At 35.1% G+C, this 20,687-nt stretch overlaps 1 protein-coding gene across 12 annotated transcripts in view; it reads right to left on the bottom strand.

Moving 5' to 3' along the window:
• LOC117238291 (potassium/sodium hyperpolarization-activated cyclic nucleotide-gated channel 3) overlaps positions 1–20,687 on the bottom strand; it is a 216,954-nt gene that overhangs the window by 143,473 nt on the left and 52,794 nt on the right. Inside the window, exon 1 of one of the 12 annotated variants that reach the window (XM_033503094.1) lies at positions 15,365–16,946. The exons of the other annotated variants lie outside the window; for them this stretch is intronic. Within the exon in view, the coding sequence (XP_033358985.1) occupies positions 15,365–15,459 (95 nt within the window). The 5' untranslated portion in view covers positions 15,460–16,946. Of the gene's footprint in view, positions 1–15,364; positions 16,947–20,687 lie in introns of those variants that run through there. 12 annotated transcript variants of the gene reach the window in all.

Below are 20,687 nucleotides of genomic sequence, written 5' to 3'. Positions count from 1 at the left end.
CTATTGTCTCGCGATATCAAATATTCATAATTCTGACCTTATTAAACTAACTAATCTGAATATCTCAATATCAAATCTAATATAATATTATATTGTATCGTATCGTAATATTGCGCTAAATATCGAAAAGAAATTCGTCTTGAAAGAGATAAATACAGAGAAAATATATGAAATCTACGTGATAGCTCATATGTCGTCGATTTAACTACGGAACAACGCTTCGCGGTCTCGTACTTGTAGAAATGACACAAGCGTTTACGTAAGAAGCGGATTTTATTACAACGCTGGTTCCACAAAACGTCACGGAAAGAAAAGGCAAGGAACAGGACAGAGACCAAGAGAGATAGAAGCTTGGGGCAGGGAAAGGGTTCAGATGGCTCTGGTTTATAGCGATACACGAGCCTATAAAATCCAGCAGGTTATCGATTGGACTTCTGCCTACTGCAAATCTGGATGTGTGTTCTATTCACCTGGATATATCCGCGGTGTGCCGCGCGATTCGGGTCAGTGGATCACATAACCGCATTTTTTCGCCTGTTCGCGACTCAATTTTTCAATTAACTGAACGCTGCGGTTCATCCACGGACATACTTTCGCCATTCTTCACGAAGATTACCATCCGCTAGATACGTTATCAAGTGTAATATTTTAATTCCGTTTCGATTTCCACGGTACGGTTCGCCTCGAGAGGATTGATGGCCTGATGATTCGCTTGGAACGCGTCCATGGAAACCAAACGTGAACGATCGCGAGAATCGAGATCGTTTAATTCTTGGTATTTGTCATTGGATTTCTTGATATATACAATTTTCTGTGTTTTGAACGCAATGTAATATGAAACTTTAAATATTTTTTGCAGAGTGAGAGCAGAATGTTTAGAAAAAAAATTATGTTAATTGAGATTTTTAACGATCAGGTTTGTGATTTTCTATGAGCAAATTTTTTGAAGTACTTTGTGATCAATTAACCCTTTCAATATCAATTAATAGTATGAAAAAATCTAAAATAACATTGTCAACGGATTTTATATACAGCTAATCAAGTGAATTTATTGTATTTTTGTGGAAATGAGTTTAACAAAGACGCAAATGAAAAAGAAGGCACTTCTTGCGAATTGTAAGAAGATTTTAGGGAGAACAGCTTATAAAAGATTGTACACGACACTGTGTACACAAAAAAGTTGAATTAGTAGTGCCGAGATTCTTCTTTTATCGACTATCAGAGTAGTAAAACACAAAGGATGACATATCTGCTATCTCGGTAACTCTCGTTACAATCTTTATTACATAATTTTATACAAGGCGAGTAACACGGTAATATAGATCAAGTTACGAGGCAAAGATACAGGGCATAACGAGATAGATAGCTATATCTTCCTGTAAATACCCTAATCCTTTTGCGTTTATTAACAAGGTTATAATTTTCAGTAATTTACTTTTACATAAAGATCGATACACTTCCTTTTAACAACGCTGTCGATGCTATTTTCGATAGCACTCTATCACAAAATATGTGAATGATATTAAAAAATATAATAATTCACTTGAGAATATTCATAAAGTTAAAACATATAAAATAAAGAAATACAGCTATGTGATTTTGTCATGCTTAATACGAAAAGGTATATTTGAAAATATGAATATGAGAAATTTTATGAAAATGTGAAAAGGTACTTAAATTTAATGTATGACAAAGTACATTAAAGATTCATTTAAAGATACGAAAATATGATAAAATATATTTGGAAAATTAAAAAATGGCAGAGATGTTCTGTTTTCTGGTAACTATGATTGAAGAAATTTTGTTTTAGTTATGAATAGTTATGAATAATAAATGATAATAGTATTAGCGACAGAAATGTTTTTTAATTAATTACAGACCGTTCTTGCTTACCAACAACCATTATGGTTAGTGAAAATATTTCCTCAGAATATTTGGTTACTAATAAGTATTATCGATAACAAATAAATGTTTTAGACGCTTTAGATCATCGTCATTAGTACTAAGCATCAATTATCAGTAACTACTCACCAATGTTAATAAAATTTGGCGGTGGTCAAAAGAATTAATTTCCTTTACCAAAATTGGTTACTAAAATCAGTAACCAGAAAGTGTTTTACGTAACACGTTGTATATAATTAAAAACAATTTTCGTCAATGATAACTATTACCAGTAAACAGAAATGCTTTAAACATCTACGATGATCATAATAACCAGAATTTTAAATTAATTTACAAATCGATATCTTTTAATTATTTCATCCTTTGAGAAATTTCTTTAAGGTTTAGTGCTCTTCTATCTTCTATTTACGCAAAATTTGATTTTTTCTCCACGATGTTTCTCGTAAAGATTTAAAACACAACTGATATTTGTTCGTCATTGCTGAAAAATCAACAAACAAACATACCAAGGTCTTCTTACGATCGCAAGAAATGGCGCGTCTCAAATACCAGCAGCCCGGTAATCTCTACTCAAGCAGACACCAAAAATCCTCTCAGACCTATCATCGAACCCCTAACAGAGACATTACAACCATCGTCATCCCCTCGATTCCACCACTCAAGCGTAGCCCTCGACGCGAAATAATGCTCGAAAGCAAGCGTGTTTCGCGAGGGGTTAGGACAAGCTGTGGCACGAGGGCACGTGTGACACGCGACTATGTAAACGTGACACGCGTAAGACGCGTAACACACACACACACGGGCGCACACGTATGAAAACGTGTCACAATGGTGTTCTCCAAGCCTAACTTCCGTCATGCTCAATACATGACCTTAGCCCTGGAAACTGGTGATTAATATCGCGGGTCACGTAAGTCCTTAAGTCGGGATCACGAAAGGGTGAAAGTTACGATTCACCGCGTGCCTGAAATGCCTTTTCATTCTTACAGAGGAAAGTTAAAAAGAGGTTAGAAAAAAAGGAGTGGAATGGAATAAAAGAGGAAGGCTAAGAGAAAGGGTCGTTTCCCATAAAACCCGGCCACTGTATTCAGGTCACGAATTTATGGTACCGTGAAGCTTCAAACGGAAGAACCGCCTTTTTGTAAGAAAAATTTTATTTTTCCGTGATATTAAATTAGGAAAATGATTTTATCGCTCTACGTAAGACCTTTCATCCGATTGTTGTCCGTATAGGATTAAAAGTTTATGATATTTTTGTTCGTTTCTTTCGGCTCTCTTGAAAGGCGACATTTTTCATGAATAAATAAAATAACGGTTAATAGCATCAGTGGATGTTAAATGTGATCTCAAATACTACATTTTCATAGAATTCCATGCATGCCAGTTTGTCAGGCTGAATTTCTTTGAAACTAAATCGCATCGTGAAAAATATCTTTATAAAATTTACAAAGGATAACTGGATTTACCATATAACTTAACATTAGAAAGAATTTTAGGAAATGAACCCAAGGACATCCATCTTCTATATTTTGCACGAAAATGTTTAATGAAACGCAGGAAATTCGAATTCTAAATTTCAGATCGAATCTGGTGCCATTTACGAGAGAGAAAAATATGTAAAATGCGGTCATGCGACACATCTGAGTAACAGTTGCGTGTAAATTTGTTGCGTGGACTTTCACGCAATGTAGCTTAAATAATATTTGCAATTTCTCTAATTAGAAGAATTTTTTAATAGTCCCTTTCTCGCATCTTTCACATTTTCGTGGCTGACTCAGCCCGAAAGAGTAATTAAATTTCGCTAAAAGGAATGTAAACGTTTGTTAAAAAATAATACGATTGATAAAGAAGTGAGAAAGCTTATCTGACATTTTTTAATGGATCTCAGTTAAAAGTCGTCGTATTATGGGTCACCTAATGAAATTTCATTCTCAGGGTTGTCGTCTGTGCGCAGTGGATTCGTTTGGAAGAGGTAAATGTTTGTTGAATGTGTTGACAGGTTTATCTTCGAATCTTTGAAACGGTTTAAGTGAAAGAAGTTCGCGTAAAATTACAAAACGACAGTGTTGCTAATGGCACTGCCGTTTACGAGTGTTTGCACATTCTTTAAAGAAGTATTTGTCATTCGGATGAATTAACGCGAAACGAGTGTGACAGGGATTAATGGAATTATGTACATATCGAGGAGATGTTGACTATGTAATAGTCAAGAAGTATTTGACATCTCGAATTCTTCAACACATTCCTTACCAAATCAAGATAAACGAACTTTTAGAATAACCCAAATTCATTTTCTTGTTTCTGTGATTTTATTCTTCCTATTTTTTTTTTTTTTTTTTTTTATGATTATAAATATCACATTTAGCAGGGGTTATTTGGCATATCTTAAAAAACGAGCGATATACATATAAATATAAAGGAGAGTCATTTAATATTAAAAGGACTAGTGGAACCATTTCGATCCATTGATAAATTGACACAGTTATTGCTTTTACTACAACCATAATCACCCCGCAACATTTTTGACTTTAAGAGAAAATGAGTATTTTTACTTATGTTTTGTTCGAGATACTGATATATTCTTAAGTAACTATTTTCAATATATAAGAGATAATTTTTTAAGATAAATTTTAGTTGTTTTGATGACTAGAATGGATTCTTCAAAAACGTCACACGTAATTATAAATATAACAGCACGAGCTCTGAGTCGGAGCTACTTTTATACGTGCACATATATATACTTGTGAAAACCATAATTCTGTAAAATACAACCAGATTTTCTAACAGAGGTATCACATGGTATATTTATCGATCCTTATTTTATCTGTAACAGCTTTGTTACACTCTGGAGAAAAGCGCATGCATCGAAGCGAGCAACTGTTTGAGAGGAATACTGTGTACAAATTGTCTTTAAACAGAGACTATTCTTCGTCGTCTGTTCTATCGAAGGAACTTCACCAACTCCATATCAACTTTCAAACTTTCTGTCGCGATCGACAAAATCCTATCTTAGCATGCACCAATTCCTTCTTACTGCAATTCCAGAAACAAAATTGCGCAGAATCGATTTTATAATTGTAGCAAAGATCCAGCATCTTTCAACCTCTTTGAAGATAAAATACCGATGTTATGACTTTAAAATTCTAAATTTCTAGATAAAATATAACAATATTACAAAATTCTCATTGAAAAATTAATCCGATCTTTATTATCTTAATTAATTCTCTATTTATTAGATTTCTCTATTTATTAAAAATTAATGCTACAAACGTCTATCTTATTTATTTCTATATTTTATCATTGTACTTTATTATGATAATAGTATTATCATATCATATTACCTATATAATTTATAAGAATATTTAATTATAAAATATTCTATCATTATACACATGACATTTTAGCCATCTTACACGCTGTCAAGTGAAATACATGTGACAGTGAAAAATATAACAATACCTTGCCACAGTAAGAAATTTCTGGCTGCCACTGTGTATCTCGACTAAAAATAATATTTTTGAGAAATTGCCTTTCAAGTGACCAATATTATAAAGCTCTTCATACTTCCACTTTATTCGCTATATAAACGTTAATAATCGCCTTATCCAACGTTTCTCAGCAATGATACGAGCATCGATATAGGATAAGCAGTGGCTGGAACGAACAGAAACAAGAAAGTACGGGGGAAACGCGTTTTATCCGCATTTTCGTTCACAGGACTAAACGTACGAGTACACGAGCAATATTTACAGTACGATCTATAGCGAACAGCGTAAACGTTTGCCAATGGATTAGCAAAATCTAGCCAGTCATGGTTGTACAGCACTGTGAGTGAAGAAAGAGAGCGATGGATCCCTTTCCGTGACGCGTTAAACGGCAAGTCACGCCCTTGACGATTTATACGTCTATGTTACATTTTGCAAATTAGTCGCTTAACTTGATTAAAATACCTTTGCGTAATCGCAGAATCGTTGAAGTACGCGGTGAGTGTTTTAGATTGGCATAGGAGTAATTTCACGCGAACTTTGGATTCTTGGGACTCTAGAGAGCGTAGAGAGTGTCGATGGTAATTTAACTAAAACGACAATTTTTATATATGAGAATGTCCAATGCTTTTTAGAAAGTAGATTATTAGATTGTTACTTGATAAGATCATTAGATCGGATTATTTCCGCTTAATTACATTATTGAATTTGGGTTATTGTTTAGCAATTAAATTATCATAGGATGAAATTATTTCGATCTTTAGTTATTATTAATAAATTCTATACAGCATTAATTAGATTAAATTGTAATTTGTCCATTTAGTTTGCTAGATTATTATTAAATTATTATTATCGGAATGATTGGTATTTCCTAACTAAATTACTACTATTTTATGCTTATCTTGTAACCTACTTTATTCCCAATGAGCGTAGAAATTTTGTCTAGTAAAACACGTTACACTTTCCAAAATTGGAATAACATAAATATAATCGTATCTACTTTAATAGATAATGATAATAATAATAATAATCGTAAAGTAGTACTTTAACGTCATAACTAAAACTTGAAGATCAAAGTCAACCTAAGATCACGCAAACACTGGCAACTTCGAAAAAAGGAGGAAGAAAATTGAATTATATACTTCCAACAACAAAAGAATAGTTCTCTTGTCGAAAATAAAACTCTGTTCACCAATAACATACGAAAAGAATCCAGTCTCGAATTTCGAAAATGTCAACTCTTAATCCATCACTCTGTGAGAAGTTTCGGCTGTTTGGAAAGATTTCCGTTCGAGTTCCCTCGAACTGTTAAAAATTATTAAAATACAGAAGGAATAGGAGGGGGTTGTTGTACAGATATGCACACACGTACCCAGAGGGGAGAGAAGGTGCAGAGGGTTGCGTGGGGATGTGGAATGCGGGGTAAAACCAGATCAATACGGACGAAAGCATACCACGGTCGCGAACCTGCGACACATAAACCAGGAAAAAGGACAAAGTCGAACAGACAGACGGACAGACGGACGCAGGACATCAGAAAACCGTGTTACGTACATGTAAGATGTTCAATGATAATAAATTATACCCATTTCGATGAACAAATACGATGAATAAATTTCATACTTACTCTCGATATTTCAATTTCACGATATGTTTTGTTTATATATTATTATTAATTATTATTATATATTTGTTTACATTCTATATTAAGTTAATCCTTTCACGTATATGTAACATTGTAAGAAGAAGGTGGATGTCTATAGGGAATTTAAATATGCAAGAGATGTATAGAATACACATAGTATTGAAAAATATAGAAAATACCCAAGGTAATGCATTTATTATGATACTTAATCGATCGAACATGTGCCATTTCTTATATTTCTTTAGCCGCATTCATAAATGTATGAAATTGCAAAATCATACTTGCATGAATACAGTTGAGGGAATGTAACGTAAATGATATGCAATCTAAAATACAACTAAACAGTGGAATCGAAGCGAAAGTTTGTTTCACCTGTTTTATTATTTTAACGAATATTGTACTTTGGAAACATATGCATTATGTGTATTTTCGCCACATTTTGTGTCCTATAAATATACAAAAATTCGCAGCCTAATTAACTATACGGTAAATGTACTTAATTTCGGTAAAACTGATCTTAAATCTTAGTATATTTATATATTATGTCCTTTTTACATAACCGTCTGGATAATGCACTCCTATTATTAATAACTAATGAAAGGTAACTTTTTTCAAACGCGAGAGAAAAAATTCGTTTGTGAAAAAATTAACAGGGAATATTTAGGTGAAGTTGTTTCGTTGTTGTGTACAATAAATTTTGTGTCGTATAGTATTTTTGTACATAATACTGGACTTTAGGTTTTAGTTTTGTGTGCGATACAGTATTTTAGTTTTTCGTTGAGGATTTAGTCAGACTAAGGTGCATTGTCAACTAAAAGTTTGGAATTGCTGCGTGGTCCCAACTGGTTCGTTGAACTCAAACTAAAAGGATGAAAAATTTTGATACGCCAGAAAACTTATTAGTTAAGCTTCTATGGAAGCAAAGTAAATCTCAAATTGAAACTACGTAGATTTAGCAAACGCTTAAAATACTTGAAAATTAGGAGAATCATTACAAGCATAAATAAAATTGATTATTGTGGATCAAATTAGAAATCTAGCATATTGTAATTTAATAAATGTGTAATTGTGAGTAACATTTAGTACCAATAGAAAAAGGAGATAAAATCAAATATCTATTGTATTAGATTAGTACAAACCAAATTTAATAATGTAATGTAATGCAATGTCACTAGTTAGATAATGTCATTAATTATATATGTCTAACACGTTCATTAGCAAAATTATCAAAGATAACAGCAATTTACGTAACGCAGTTTATGCGATTATTTCAATGCTACAGAATTCTATATTCCGATGAATGATTTAGTCAACGACGATATTCCATGACATTTACAGCCATCTTTTTCAATTTCACAAATATTACGAGGCGTATAAGACGAGTGGGAAATCTTTCAATAATAGAACAAACCAAGCAAGAACATATATCTCCGCTTACTATAATGCTGCTGAAAGTACGTACAAGTTTTCAACACTTATCGAGTAATAACGAATGAACTTGTCTTCTTCTACATATGAATCACAGTTCGAGAAACTTTTCCTGTATTTTTCACCGAATCAATTCCAGTTGGAAATCATGCCTTTTGCAGGATATGTCATAAGCAAAATAATCCTCAGATTAGAAAGACTTCAGAACTTTAAATTATATGTAGGGTGTCTTATAACTAGCGAATCAATGAGGTAGGCGGGGATTCTATATGAAGATATAAATTGAAAATATAGAATAATACTTTCTTCATATTATGATCTTGTTAGATTGTATATTTTGCAAAATTTTATTTATATATTATATATTTTTTTAAATTAAAGACTAACATTATTAACGGCTCCTTCTACTTATATTTATTGTTCATTGTATTAGCTAATGGAGAGTATGTAAGATGATATAACAGTAATTTTTATTTCTCTATAATAAAGGAAATTTAATTTCGTACAAAAATTTAATATAGTTGTGTACTCAACAGAATGGAAGATATTGTAAATAGTTATTAAGATAGTAAAACTTATCAAGTGTAAATATTTCATTGCAGTATGCCATTTAAATTGTCTATGAGTTTTTAGTGTAGAGAAATTAAATTAAATTAATTATCAATTATAAATTACCTGTGACTTGAATTAGATTATTAAAACATGATATGAGTACAGTAAAATATGAACTGAATTATTATTCATTGAATTATATTTATATAGAAAATCATGAATTACTAAAACGAATAATATATTATAATATTTCATAGAATACCATAGCGTGGATTAATGTAACATATTGTTGTTGCAATATTTTTTATTACATTCCTATACTTATTTTCACGATATTTCCAAACGTATCTTTATTATACAAACTATCTTCGTATTTGTATAGCATTGTCTCGCGCTTTTCATCATGTTTAAGCTCAAACTTTTAACATACACGAGCTACTAAGTGCGAAAACAACGCGGAGATAAAAAGTTTGAAAATCGAGTTTCCCTCCTTTACTATGCGGAGGTATTACATCCCCGAGCGTTAATTTCTGCAGCATTTTCTAACGCAAGGGAAAATTATCTTTTATCCACTTTGTTCCTAGAAATTCTTGTATACTCCTATAAATATCTGTTGCATAGGTTATGCTTGCGCAAATGTTCCGTAAACTGATCATTTAAGGCTAATAACATCAAATTTGCAACAGCAATGTGAGAACCAGAATTTACTAATTTGTTAAAGTATTTGCGCTATATTACTTTGGCTCGTATTTTTCACAAACCATGAATCTTAGAAAAGATTCCAAAGTTTTAAGCGACAGCGTTTGTGTATATTGATTAGTATACTGTATTATTTTTATAAATTTATGGGAAATTAGAAAGTGCGAAATTATGTAGAATGCGCATGGTATTAAAAAATGTATAAAATATTTAAAGTATATTGCTATAACATTTAGTGAGTAATACTTTCTATAACATTTAGTAAGTAAAACCAATTTCTATTGAATTGAAAACCATCTTCTTTTTTTAATTATGTTCTTAAAAATATGAATTTGCATAAAAATCCGCAGTCTATTGATTAGTTCTTGATAAGTTTAATCCAATGTTCGCATTGCCTTGTAATTTCTATGTACATTTTCAGATTTGTCTAGAATTTTACCGACATAATCACATTCAAAAAATTTTGTATAACACACATAATATATCCACGTATGTTTTCTACGATAAATGTTCAAATACTTTCTCGTGCCATTTTATATGAATGTTCATTGCCAGTAATTGAGTTTCGAGTATTAGAGATACGTGGAAGAAGCAAGAATGCTTGAGATTAGAATAAAAGAATATTGCATGGCCATCCCAGGTTTCGACTAGACGTGGATGAATACATCCTGAGTACGTCTGCGTAGTTTGTCTGAAGTGGATGAAGGAGAGTTTAAAATGAAGAAAGAACGTACAGATGTAGCTATTCTAGAAAGCAAAGAGTGAATGTCTCAAGATGTTTCGTATTGTGTAAAATGGGCTTCTATAAAGTATCTCTTATTCTAATGAATTTTTTATTTTATAATAAACGATTATTTATAAACGATAATTTAATTTATTGTTCTTTTAATAAAATCGCTTTTACACAGCCTCTCCACATTTTGTATTGATTAAAACAGATAAATTAAAACAGTCGATTGATTATCATTTTATATAATATTAAAACCGTTCTATTGTTCGTCTCTTTTTCAGAGACAACGCAAATTCCTACAATTCTCCAATATACACATTGCCTTCTTTAAAACGAAGAAAATGCAGCCAATGGATGGCTCTAATTTAACGATCTGCCCCGAATTCTATAGGTACACACTGTTCTCTATTAGACCATTCGATTTATTTTGCTTGAGGTAGCGACTATCTTTTACGATTTCTCGATCCACTGGCGTTTACGGCCTGTCAATGGCTAATAAACGATCGTAAAATGATCGACAACGTTCACGACACTGGTTCACAAAGAATGAGGGAGCGTAAATCCAGCGGAGCATTTTTATTTCCGTCTATGTACCTTCGGGGCTCCGATGGCTACAGCTGTACATTGTGCTAATATAGCCGCAAAGGTCAGTTACTCGATTAATCATGTACCATCCACGGAAATACACCAGCACCATCGGCCGAATGCCTATAGCATGGCGTGAAATGTATAAACATTTATCGATTCGCATCAGCTGGCCACCTGGCTTCTTACTCTCGCGCCCAGTTGTCATTCGTTTTATCTCACTGGTTTCCTCTTCGTCGATTTTTCAATATTTTCTTATTTTACGTGATCGAATAGCATCGACGATCTCGTGGAAATTTGATACTACTGTACGTACTGTATGTACCTTTTGGTTTGTGAATTTATATTAGAAACAATGGATTTTGATCGAGTGGAATAGTTTGCTTTTCTGTTTGATAGACGAGAAGAAAAATGTCCTTTCCTTTACATGAAAATTTCATTTGTACTTGGTTAGTGAGGTTTCTTTTTCTCTATGGAAAGTGAAATTTCTTTCTAAGATTTTTAAATCGACTGACATTTTTAGTTTAGAATTGATATTGCCATGTCTTTAGAATTTCTAATGTGACATGTTTAATTAAATAACGAGGTGATACAATGACAAATTTTTGTAGAAACTTTGAAACTCTGTGAAATATTCTCCTCACTTTTTGCGCGGTGAGTGAGAAGAAAAATAGCTTTTCTTTCGTGGTTGAAAGAGGTTTTCTTCTTTCCCAGCTTTTTGGGAGTCTGAATGTGATATTTCTGCTTTAGAATGGCTACTGTGATGTTTTTAGAACTTTTAGTACGATGCATTTAATTAAATAATACAATTACATGTACGAATTTTTCCAGGAATTGTTTCCCAAGAATTCCACTCTGCGGAAAATTTCCTTTTCTTTTGTGGTTCGTTGAAATGGATTTTTCAATTGTGGTTTATTCACTTAAAAATGTTTATTATCACTTTTTTTTAGAAATGCTTATAATACCGTCTATTGAACTAAATAATAAAATTAAATCTAAAGAGTTTCTTAAGAAGTACACAATATTTCGATTCTTATAATGTTTAGTATAAAACCTTTTTCAGAATTGTTCAACTCTAATAATGTCGAGTTCAGAACTTTTTCTCAGAATTTTTCAATCAATTTTTTCCTTCAGAACTGTCTTAAACTAATAATAAATTGTATAAATATAAATTCCATGAAATACGTACAATACAAAGAGATTGACAATGCAGAAATTTGTATAATTCTACGCGTAACATTTTAGTAGTAAATTGGATATCTCGAATAGTAGAAAGAAATGAACAATTCCCGTATCTTTATACTTGCAAACAACTGTAGTCACACGAAGAGAAAAGTTGCTCAAACAAACTGTTACAAATTAAAAAGAAAGTCTCAACTACATTTATCCACCATACTTATCCTAAAAGTATCGTTATGCGCACGTTACATCCCAGGATTTATACGAAACATAGAAATGAAAAAAGTGACTCATGAAACGTTAAATGATGAAACGTCCTTCGATGACCGAGGTCATCGCCTATAGCCTAATTATGCCACATATGGATTCGCTTTACGATAACAACTGATTTTATAGATTATTTGCGCTACCAAACGACGCACAATTTTCCATAGTTCGCGGTATAGGCTCAAAACAATACACCTGCTGTTTTTTAACATACTACACATCTGTCGTTAAAATCGTCCTAAAAATTGTAATATAAGTCGCAGAACGAATATTTATGGGGATCGAAAATTTAGATAAGATTTAGACTTAATTTTGAAATTTAAATGAGAGAAAATAAAAATTCGAAATTTGTATGTATAATAATCTGTAAAAGAAATAAAAATCTGTAAAATAGTTTACCATTTTTATTTAGTATCATCGAACCATGAGAGTTTCGTTTAAGATAGTTATTTAATTTTACATAGGGTATTTTTATCTTGCATTCTGTACTTTACGTGATAAAAGCTGTCGGTAATATTCAAATTAACATTTAATTAGCTCCGGTATCGGTAATTATTAATTAAACTGCGGATGTTTCTGCATTTATGGGATTACAATAATTTAGGTAAGTTTTAAGTGATTAAATTTTAAAGACATTAAAAATTGTATACAATATTAAAGACATAAAATTATATAGTCTAACCTATTATCGTGTTCAATTATCGTGTGTTAGGTAAATACTTGTGACGTAATGATACTAGTGGTGGATTAAATATCCTAAACTCAAGTAATCTAATTTAAATATAAGTCAAATGATTGTAGTCATCTACGGCCCATAATATCTACTAAGGATTAAATACCACTGCTAGGTCTTAATAAATTCAAAATATTTCATAAAAATATTTTACAAATTGACAAGAAAATTCCATTTCCATTAAGTTTTAATTTTCTAGACGCCAAGAATTACCTCGCGTTACTTTTACTTCTTCAAACTTAAAAATAAGATATTGCGAATTAAAAGAGTCTCGGATATTTTATACAAATATCTTCGCTTTATAAATAGTTTCATCGTCGTAAGTCTGCAATTTCTGAGGCACCAACAATTACCTTCTGTTATCTTTATTTCTCAGAAATAAAAAATAAGAAATTTCAAGTATCGAATAATTCACGAATATAACACACTTTGCGTAACTACGAAACTAACATCACATTTTTCGTAAATATCAAACTCACTTGCAACCAGTTCAGCGCGAAACCCAATAAATCGAGCTTCTGAAACACCCTATATTCCTTTAGCGTGTAATATCGTATAATATCCGAACCTAACCTAAACCCAATAAATTGCGTTTCTCAACCACCCTACAATCCTCTAGCGTATAACATCGCCCACTTTTCACCCTCTACGAGTAACAAAACCTCTTGCTTCCCAAAGCAAACAAACCTGGTAACAAAAAGAGAGAGCGAGTATCGTGCGACAAAAATCGTGTTTACCGGCAACGATATCCATCAGGCGGGAGAAAATGAACGTCCGACAGTGCTGTAATCGATTCGAGCGTGTTTCAACGATCGGGAACGCACGTGCTGAGCTGAATAAAGCGTGCTCATCAATCGCTGTCGTGACAAATTACGCGACTTTATCAACAGATTTCGCCAGTGAAAAAGCGCTCGATCCACGCTGCCTCTCGCGCTATTTAACGCCGAGACATTTCGCGTCCCTTCTTTCGTTTCTTCAAAATACCAAGGTTCATCCCTTGATCGGATGGCCAATTTCAGCCACGTGGTTTCGTATGTGTCGTTTATGTAAATATCAATCGCTACATGCGTGTGATCGTTTTATACAGCGTGCCCTCGTCATAGCGATCGTTATACAGCTCCCCTGGTGTTCCTCAAAACGTTGCAGACACATTGAAAGCGACAAACAAAGCGCATTTACGTGTACGCGTACGTACGCTGTGGAAGGGGGATGAAATTTAGGGATCGAAGAGTGGCAGAGCTGAACAAAATGACTTTTCCCTTCTTCACGTTTGGTGAGAGAAAGTTAATTTGTTTCTTGTGTTAAAATTTTGTGGATACTTATTGGTTCTGTAAGCTACTTAGTAGAATGATTAATAAGGGATTGCTCAGGTTAAATCTTTCTCAATCGAAGTTAGTTCGATCTAGAGACTGGATAGAATTCATGAAATTTCAATTAATAACATAATTTTCCGGAAAATTGAAATTAAAATAATGTTAATAAAATAGACAATTGGTACGTAACTGTGGATTACTTAATTACTAATAAATAAATCGTTTAATATTATTTAATACACGTACTGAAAAATCTGCATCATTCATAGGTGTCTTAATGAATTAAGTAAGCAAAATTCTGTCTTTACATAATGGGAACATTAGAACAAGAAGGGTGCCAATGTACGTAGTAAATCAATTTACCAATTTTTCAAATAACAATATTAACGGAATATCATACCTAAAGAAAGCATTCTACTGAAACCACAATTTTTCGAATCAAAACAAATCAAATCAAAAAATAATTTCAATTTCTTTCAAGTATCAAAAAATTTCAAATAATCAGACAGCCCAAAAATTGTCAAATCACCAAAGTATTGCAATCTGTCAATCGTTCTAAAAATCTTCTAAATAGCAAATAATTTTCTTAAAATTATTGTTGCAAAATTCCTCCTAGATTTCGTTCAGCTCTGGCAGTGACATGTGCAAGCGGAATCAAGCGACAACGAAAAAAATAAATGATCTTGGATGGCTTTATTAAAAAAGACCAACTGGTACAACTGGACATCTGATCGGTGAGACATCAAAAGCACACGGCCAGATTCATCCAGCCACGGAAGCCAGCAGCGATTGCGCGACAACAGTGTTCGCTCTCAAACAACATACAACAAACTGCTCTCGGCATACATCAGAGGGTTGTTTTCCTGCTGGCTCGTTGGCTGCGAGGTAACCGAACGTCTCGGCCTCCAAAGTGCCAGCCTGGCCAATCCGTACTTCGTCATCCTCCCACGTCAGACCTTTAATAAACCGCGTTGTTCACCAACTTCCACCTGTTCCTGACTGTACCAGCGATCACGTGCTCTTGCTGCAGCTCGACATCGTGCACACGAGTTCAACGGTTCACCTCTTCAGCGCGTGGCCAATTATCTGGCGCGTCTTGTTAATGCACTTCCGCAAGATATTACGGAACGACATGTTGAGCAAAGCGTCACGTCTACGTACGTGAAGAGTAGCAAAATGAAGGATAGAAACGTACAGTGGGACGGTGATTCGGATTTAAGAATCTTCCTTCTGTTATATCCTCGATTTATTCGCTTGAATAAATCCTCTTTGAAAATTGGAGGCTGAAAAGTCAGTCTGTTTAAATGGACGTTGAAATCGACGACCACGTGTGTACGTCTCGAACGCTAGAAAGGACGTAGCAAAAATATCTTTCTCTCTGTTTACTTCTGTATCTTCTTTGAATCTCTATGTTGTTCTTGGGATGTCTTTCACGATTGATTTACTAGTCGCTATTTTTTAAGCTCAGACGAAGAGTAACAGCACAGCCAATGATTAATTGTTGAACTTGAACGGAGTTGTCGAACCAATTAGCTCGTCTTCCTCTTACTCCCTTCCTTTCCTTTTTTTTTTTCTTCTCTGACCACTTTAACTTTTCCGGGTAAACTTTAGCCACTTCAATGGCTCTCTACGCTCTCTCCACGTCTTCCACGCTACACCGTCCAGCCGCGAGTGACAGGCCTCGCTTTTTATCACGGTTACTTTATTGCGAACACCACGACGAGCAACTTTGATACTCGTCGCTTCTGCTTCTCTCTTTCTCTCCTTCCTTTCCCTCTTCTATCCTTGCTCAACCCCCTTGAAACCCTAGTGGCTCGCAACGTCGGCCAAGGTATAGGCGTCCCGTTGGTAGTCAAGGCACTGGACATGCGCGTTGTGAAAACGAGCCTCTGACATTCTACAACCCGTACTCGAGGAGGCCAGGAATCAACATAGCCAGCTTTCAACGCTTCTTGGATGGATACTTTTGCATTAATAGGTATTTCTAAAACATGTGGACGATTTTATCGAAACCTAACGCGAATCCCTGAGTATTTAGGGATCATGTGATTTCGTATTTTTCTTCTATTTTTGACGGTAAATTACATATCACGTCACGTGGCCGAGAATAATATCGATCCTACGTATTCTCCTTCGAGTGGTTCGATCATTCGAACGTGGTCCTTGAACGAGCCCGTCCAAGGATGTTTTCGAAATGAAGCTGCGATTATCGATCACGCGGTGACGGTATGCCGACCTCTCGTGCTCAAAAAACTCTCTAAATTGACGATAAAACTACGACAAAAGCTGAATAGAAAAACCCTGCGGCTGGTAGAAAACTGAACGGGTAATAAGCTCTGCGTTTATCACCAAGCGTTTTTTATCGTCTGATCGATCTATCGTGTCCATTTTTCAAGGACGATTCTTTTTTCGTTTATTACTGCCTTTTATAGTTTCCTTTTTTCTATTTACGGAGAAAACGATCAGAATAGCGGACGTATTGGCTGATTTCTCCTCGAAGGCGGGTAATTGAGCGAAAAGTAGAAGAACAGTTCTAAACAAAGAATCCTCTGTTATATCGCCCTCGAACAGTGGCTGGCCACAAGATTAGAACACTGGTATCATTCATGGATATCGCGGTTCTTAGTCATAAATCACCTCTTGTTCGTTTCTTATTAATAAGAGTCTAAAAAAAAGAAGTGTCTCGTGAAATTTATTTCATAATCAATAGAATCGAAACACTCGTGTCGTTGATTAATTTCGAATGAAAGTTTGTTTGAAAAACGCTGATAATTCACTGTCCTCTTCTTTCTCTTTCTCTGGATAGTCATGTGCTCGCAAGCCGAAGATCGATGGGATTGGTTGCACTGGTTTCGCATCGATTATCGAGGTCCAATTTACGTGAGAAGTGGTCACGGTTAGATAATCGATCGACTCTGTGCAAAGCAAAGCATTCGGTCGTGATTCAACGAAATGAAAATCATTATTGACAGAACGGATAATCACAGTTCACCGTCGATCGTTCGACCGATATAGAACCTCATTGTTAATTTACGTGAATATCTAGTCACAGCTGTAACTATAGAATAGAATCGTGGATATATATGTAACCACGGTTGCAACTATAGAACAGAATCGTACATCTATGGAACGCGAGGTCAACAGAACACTGACATCATTGACAGACGTCCAACCTCGATTCTCGCGAAGAACAATCACAGCTCACCATCTTGTTGATAAATAAAATAGATTGCTCGAGATTACTCTCTGATTCGTCGATCAAGACAATAATTAGAACACAGAAATTATTGACAGGGAATCAAGCCTATCCTGTACGATGTTTACGGTCTATCATTGTGTTTCCAGGAATCTCCACTCGTCTGACATAACCACGAGTCAGGAACCAGAACCAAGTTTCATTCACCATCAACTTTCCAGTTTATAATTCGTCTCGTTCCTTAAATATTCCATACGTTCCCCGCACGATTATCTACATATACATCGAATCACCTTCTTTATCGATACTCGACGAAAATTTCTCATCCGATCTGTGACATAATCACGAGCCAGAAGAACAAATTCCTGCTCTCATCCAAAAGCATTTATCACCCGTCAACTTTCCAGAGCTCCTCGAATTCTTCCTCTTCTTCAAATATCTCATGTATTTCCTGCGCGCGTATCTGCGACATCGATTCACCCTCTTAATCGACGTGCACCAAAAATTTCCGATTTAGTCGGCGGAACAGCGTGAAACTTGGTTCGAATTTGCAATTCCTCTTTGACCCGGTCCACGACTCGATTCCTTCCTCTCGGCAACTTTCCCGCTGCTCGTATCGATCCCCGTGGTTCTCTCTTTCTCACCCCCGTGTGGCAGTGTGTCGTGTCGTCCCGGAAGGGAAAATCCCGCGTCCGGCGCGTCAGCGTCGAAAAGTCCGCCGCGGCGCGCGATCCTCGTGATCGATGTCCAGTCCGCCTCGCGAGTCGGAACCGCTCGTATCGGTGACTTGCGTGTCGCGCCGCGGCACACGTGACTCGAAGGTCATATTCCGGGATCGATCGGGAAGCGGGCTGGTTTTTCAGGAGGCCGCACGCCGCTCCCGGAAGCTCGTAAGGTTCTGCCCGCACCGACGATCGGTTGCCTCGTATTTCGCGATCGATGCACCAGGTCTCTCAACGAAGACAACGATTTTCAACGAATGATCGACGAAACCGGAGCAGATTCGTTCACGGTTGTCGCGAGGTTTCGCCTCGATCCTCGAGGAGCCTCTCACGTCCATCTCATGTCTCGAATATTTAAATAGCACACGATTAAAGGATTACATTTACGTGTCTGTGTGGGTGGTTCGATCGAGTCCTGGCGGCCATTAGGATCGTTCGAATGGACTGGACGGAGCTTTCTCGAAGAGACAACGTGTCTCCTCGAAGATTAAGTCATGCGATCGTTATTCGTCGATTCGATCGCACTTTGGCCTCTCTTTGGCACTGCAAGTCACCGTCTACCTTTCACCCGATTATCGCGATCCTGGACAACCGGACGACCGCTCCTCCCGCCTGATATATACGTGTACACGCGGCGAGAAACTCGTCGCTCTCCACGATGACTGCTCCGCGACATCGAACAGTCCCGCGACTGCGCACACTCGATTCCCGTTCCTCGAGCCTCGATTTTCCTCTCTCGCGCCCTTTCTTTCTTTACACCAGCCACGGAGCTGGATGTTCCTGGAATTGGTAGGGACGAGGGGAAAAAGATGGCAGTAACGGTCATCGATGAAGGAAGGTCGAGGTCCTTGATTCGAGATGAAGATACAAGATTATGGAAACTCGGTTACGGGTGTTTCGAGGTTTTGATAACGTTGTTTTTCACGGTTGCGCTGTCAGACACCGGGGGATTTTGGTTTATTGTGTGGATGATTGATGGATTTTATTTGGCTGAGTTACCACGCAACGACGTTCTTTGGAGAAAGGGTTAAGGAGAAGGGAATTTTGATTTATCGAAGACGTTCGGATGGATACGTTACTAATGTCTAGAACTTTCTTCTGTAACAAAATGGAATTTTTGTATTACAGAAAGTAGATTACGATGGGTAGTATCATTCATAAATAAGATTTGGAATTTTTCTAGCGAATATGCGTGTAAATAAAATTTGTTTTTCTATGCTTCATAACGATCTTAGTATGAGACGTAAAATAATAGAAATTTCCCATATTATGTACCATCTTTAATATATTTTGACCAAATATTTATTCACGCTGTGAAGGTATATGATCTTTTGATTGAAACAATATATAATTCTCCTTCAGGATGTATTATATCTGTTTCAATAAATAAAATTCTCTTATGTCATGAAGTATTTACAATAAATATTCTTTGATATCAATCAAATCCTACACAAGAGAAAGCATTTATATATTTCCAATACCCTTGAATACAGAGTACCCTTCAGCACTAAATTTCCTTTTCTTCTTTTACATTATTTGCTATGTCATAAAATACAGCATAGTCGTTATAACGAGTAGAATTGTTAATAAATAAATAAAATGATTAATTCCGTAGTCAATGTCTATAAATAAAAAGTGGTATTGAATTTGCAACAATTCTAGTATCTATAGCTGTTGGGTAAAATTTCCTTCGAGTAATCGGCCTAATATTTCTTTTAATTTTAATTGCATCCTTTAAACGTTTTCGAAATATACCCGTTCGTTAAATATTTTTCTCGACAAAGGGAAGTCTTCTGTGTCAAATAAGCGCTTCACACGATAAATACTTTTTAAACACGACATAGTACCACGCCAGAAAGTTTACTTATAATTCTCAATTACAATTGATTGTAAAATTCATTCAAATAAAGAAAAAAAAATAAGCACTGAACATTACTACCTTTACATCAATCAAACCTACAAAAGAGAAAGCACTCCTACATACCACCAGTATTCTTGAATATTAAACATCCTACTCCAGTAAACTCTTTCCTTTAACCCTCCGATTCTTCTCCAAGTACCATAGAATCCTTGAATAAATATAATACCTTCACCTCGAATACCAATAAACGAATATGAATACTAAACCCATCTCTCATATATCTCGTCGAAATTAAATATCGACTACTCCTACAAACAACATTAACGACAGAAATCCAATCTAATAATTATATGCCTGTTTCACGAAACCGAGAGTGACCATCGAGCCAAA

The sequence above is a fragment of the Bombus vosnesenskii genome, unplaced genomic scaffold, assembly GCF_011952255.1.
Source record: "Bombus vosnesenskii isolate JDL3184/JDL3185 unplaced genomic scaffold, Bvos_JDL3184-5_v1.1 scf7180000013445, whole genome shotgun sequence".
Classification (NCBI taxonomy): domain Eukaryota; kingdom Metazoa; phylum Arthropoda; class Insecta; order Hymenoptera; family Apidae; genus Bombus; species Bombus vosnesenskii.
The sequence above is the reverse complement of the archived record's forward strand: the minus strand, read 5'-3'. Positions and strand labels throughout refer to the sequence as shown.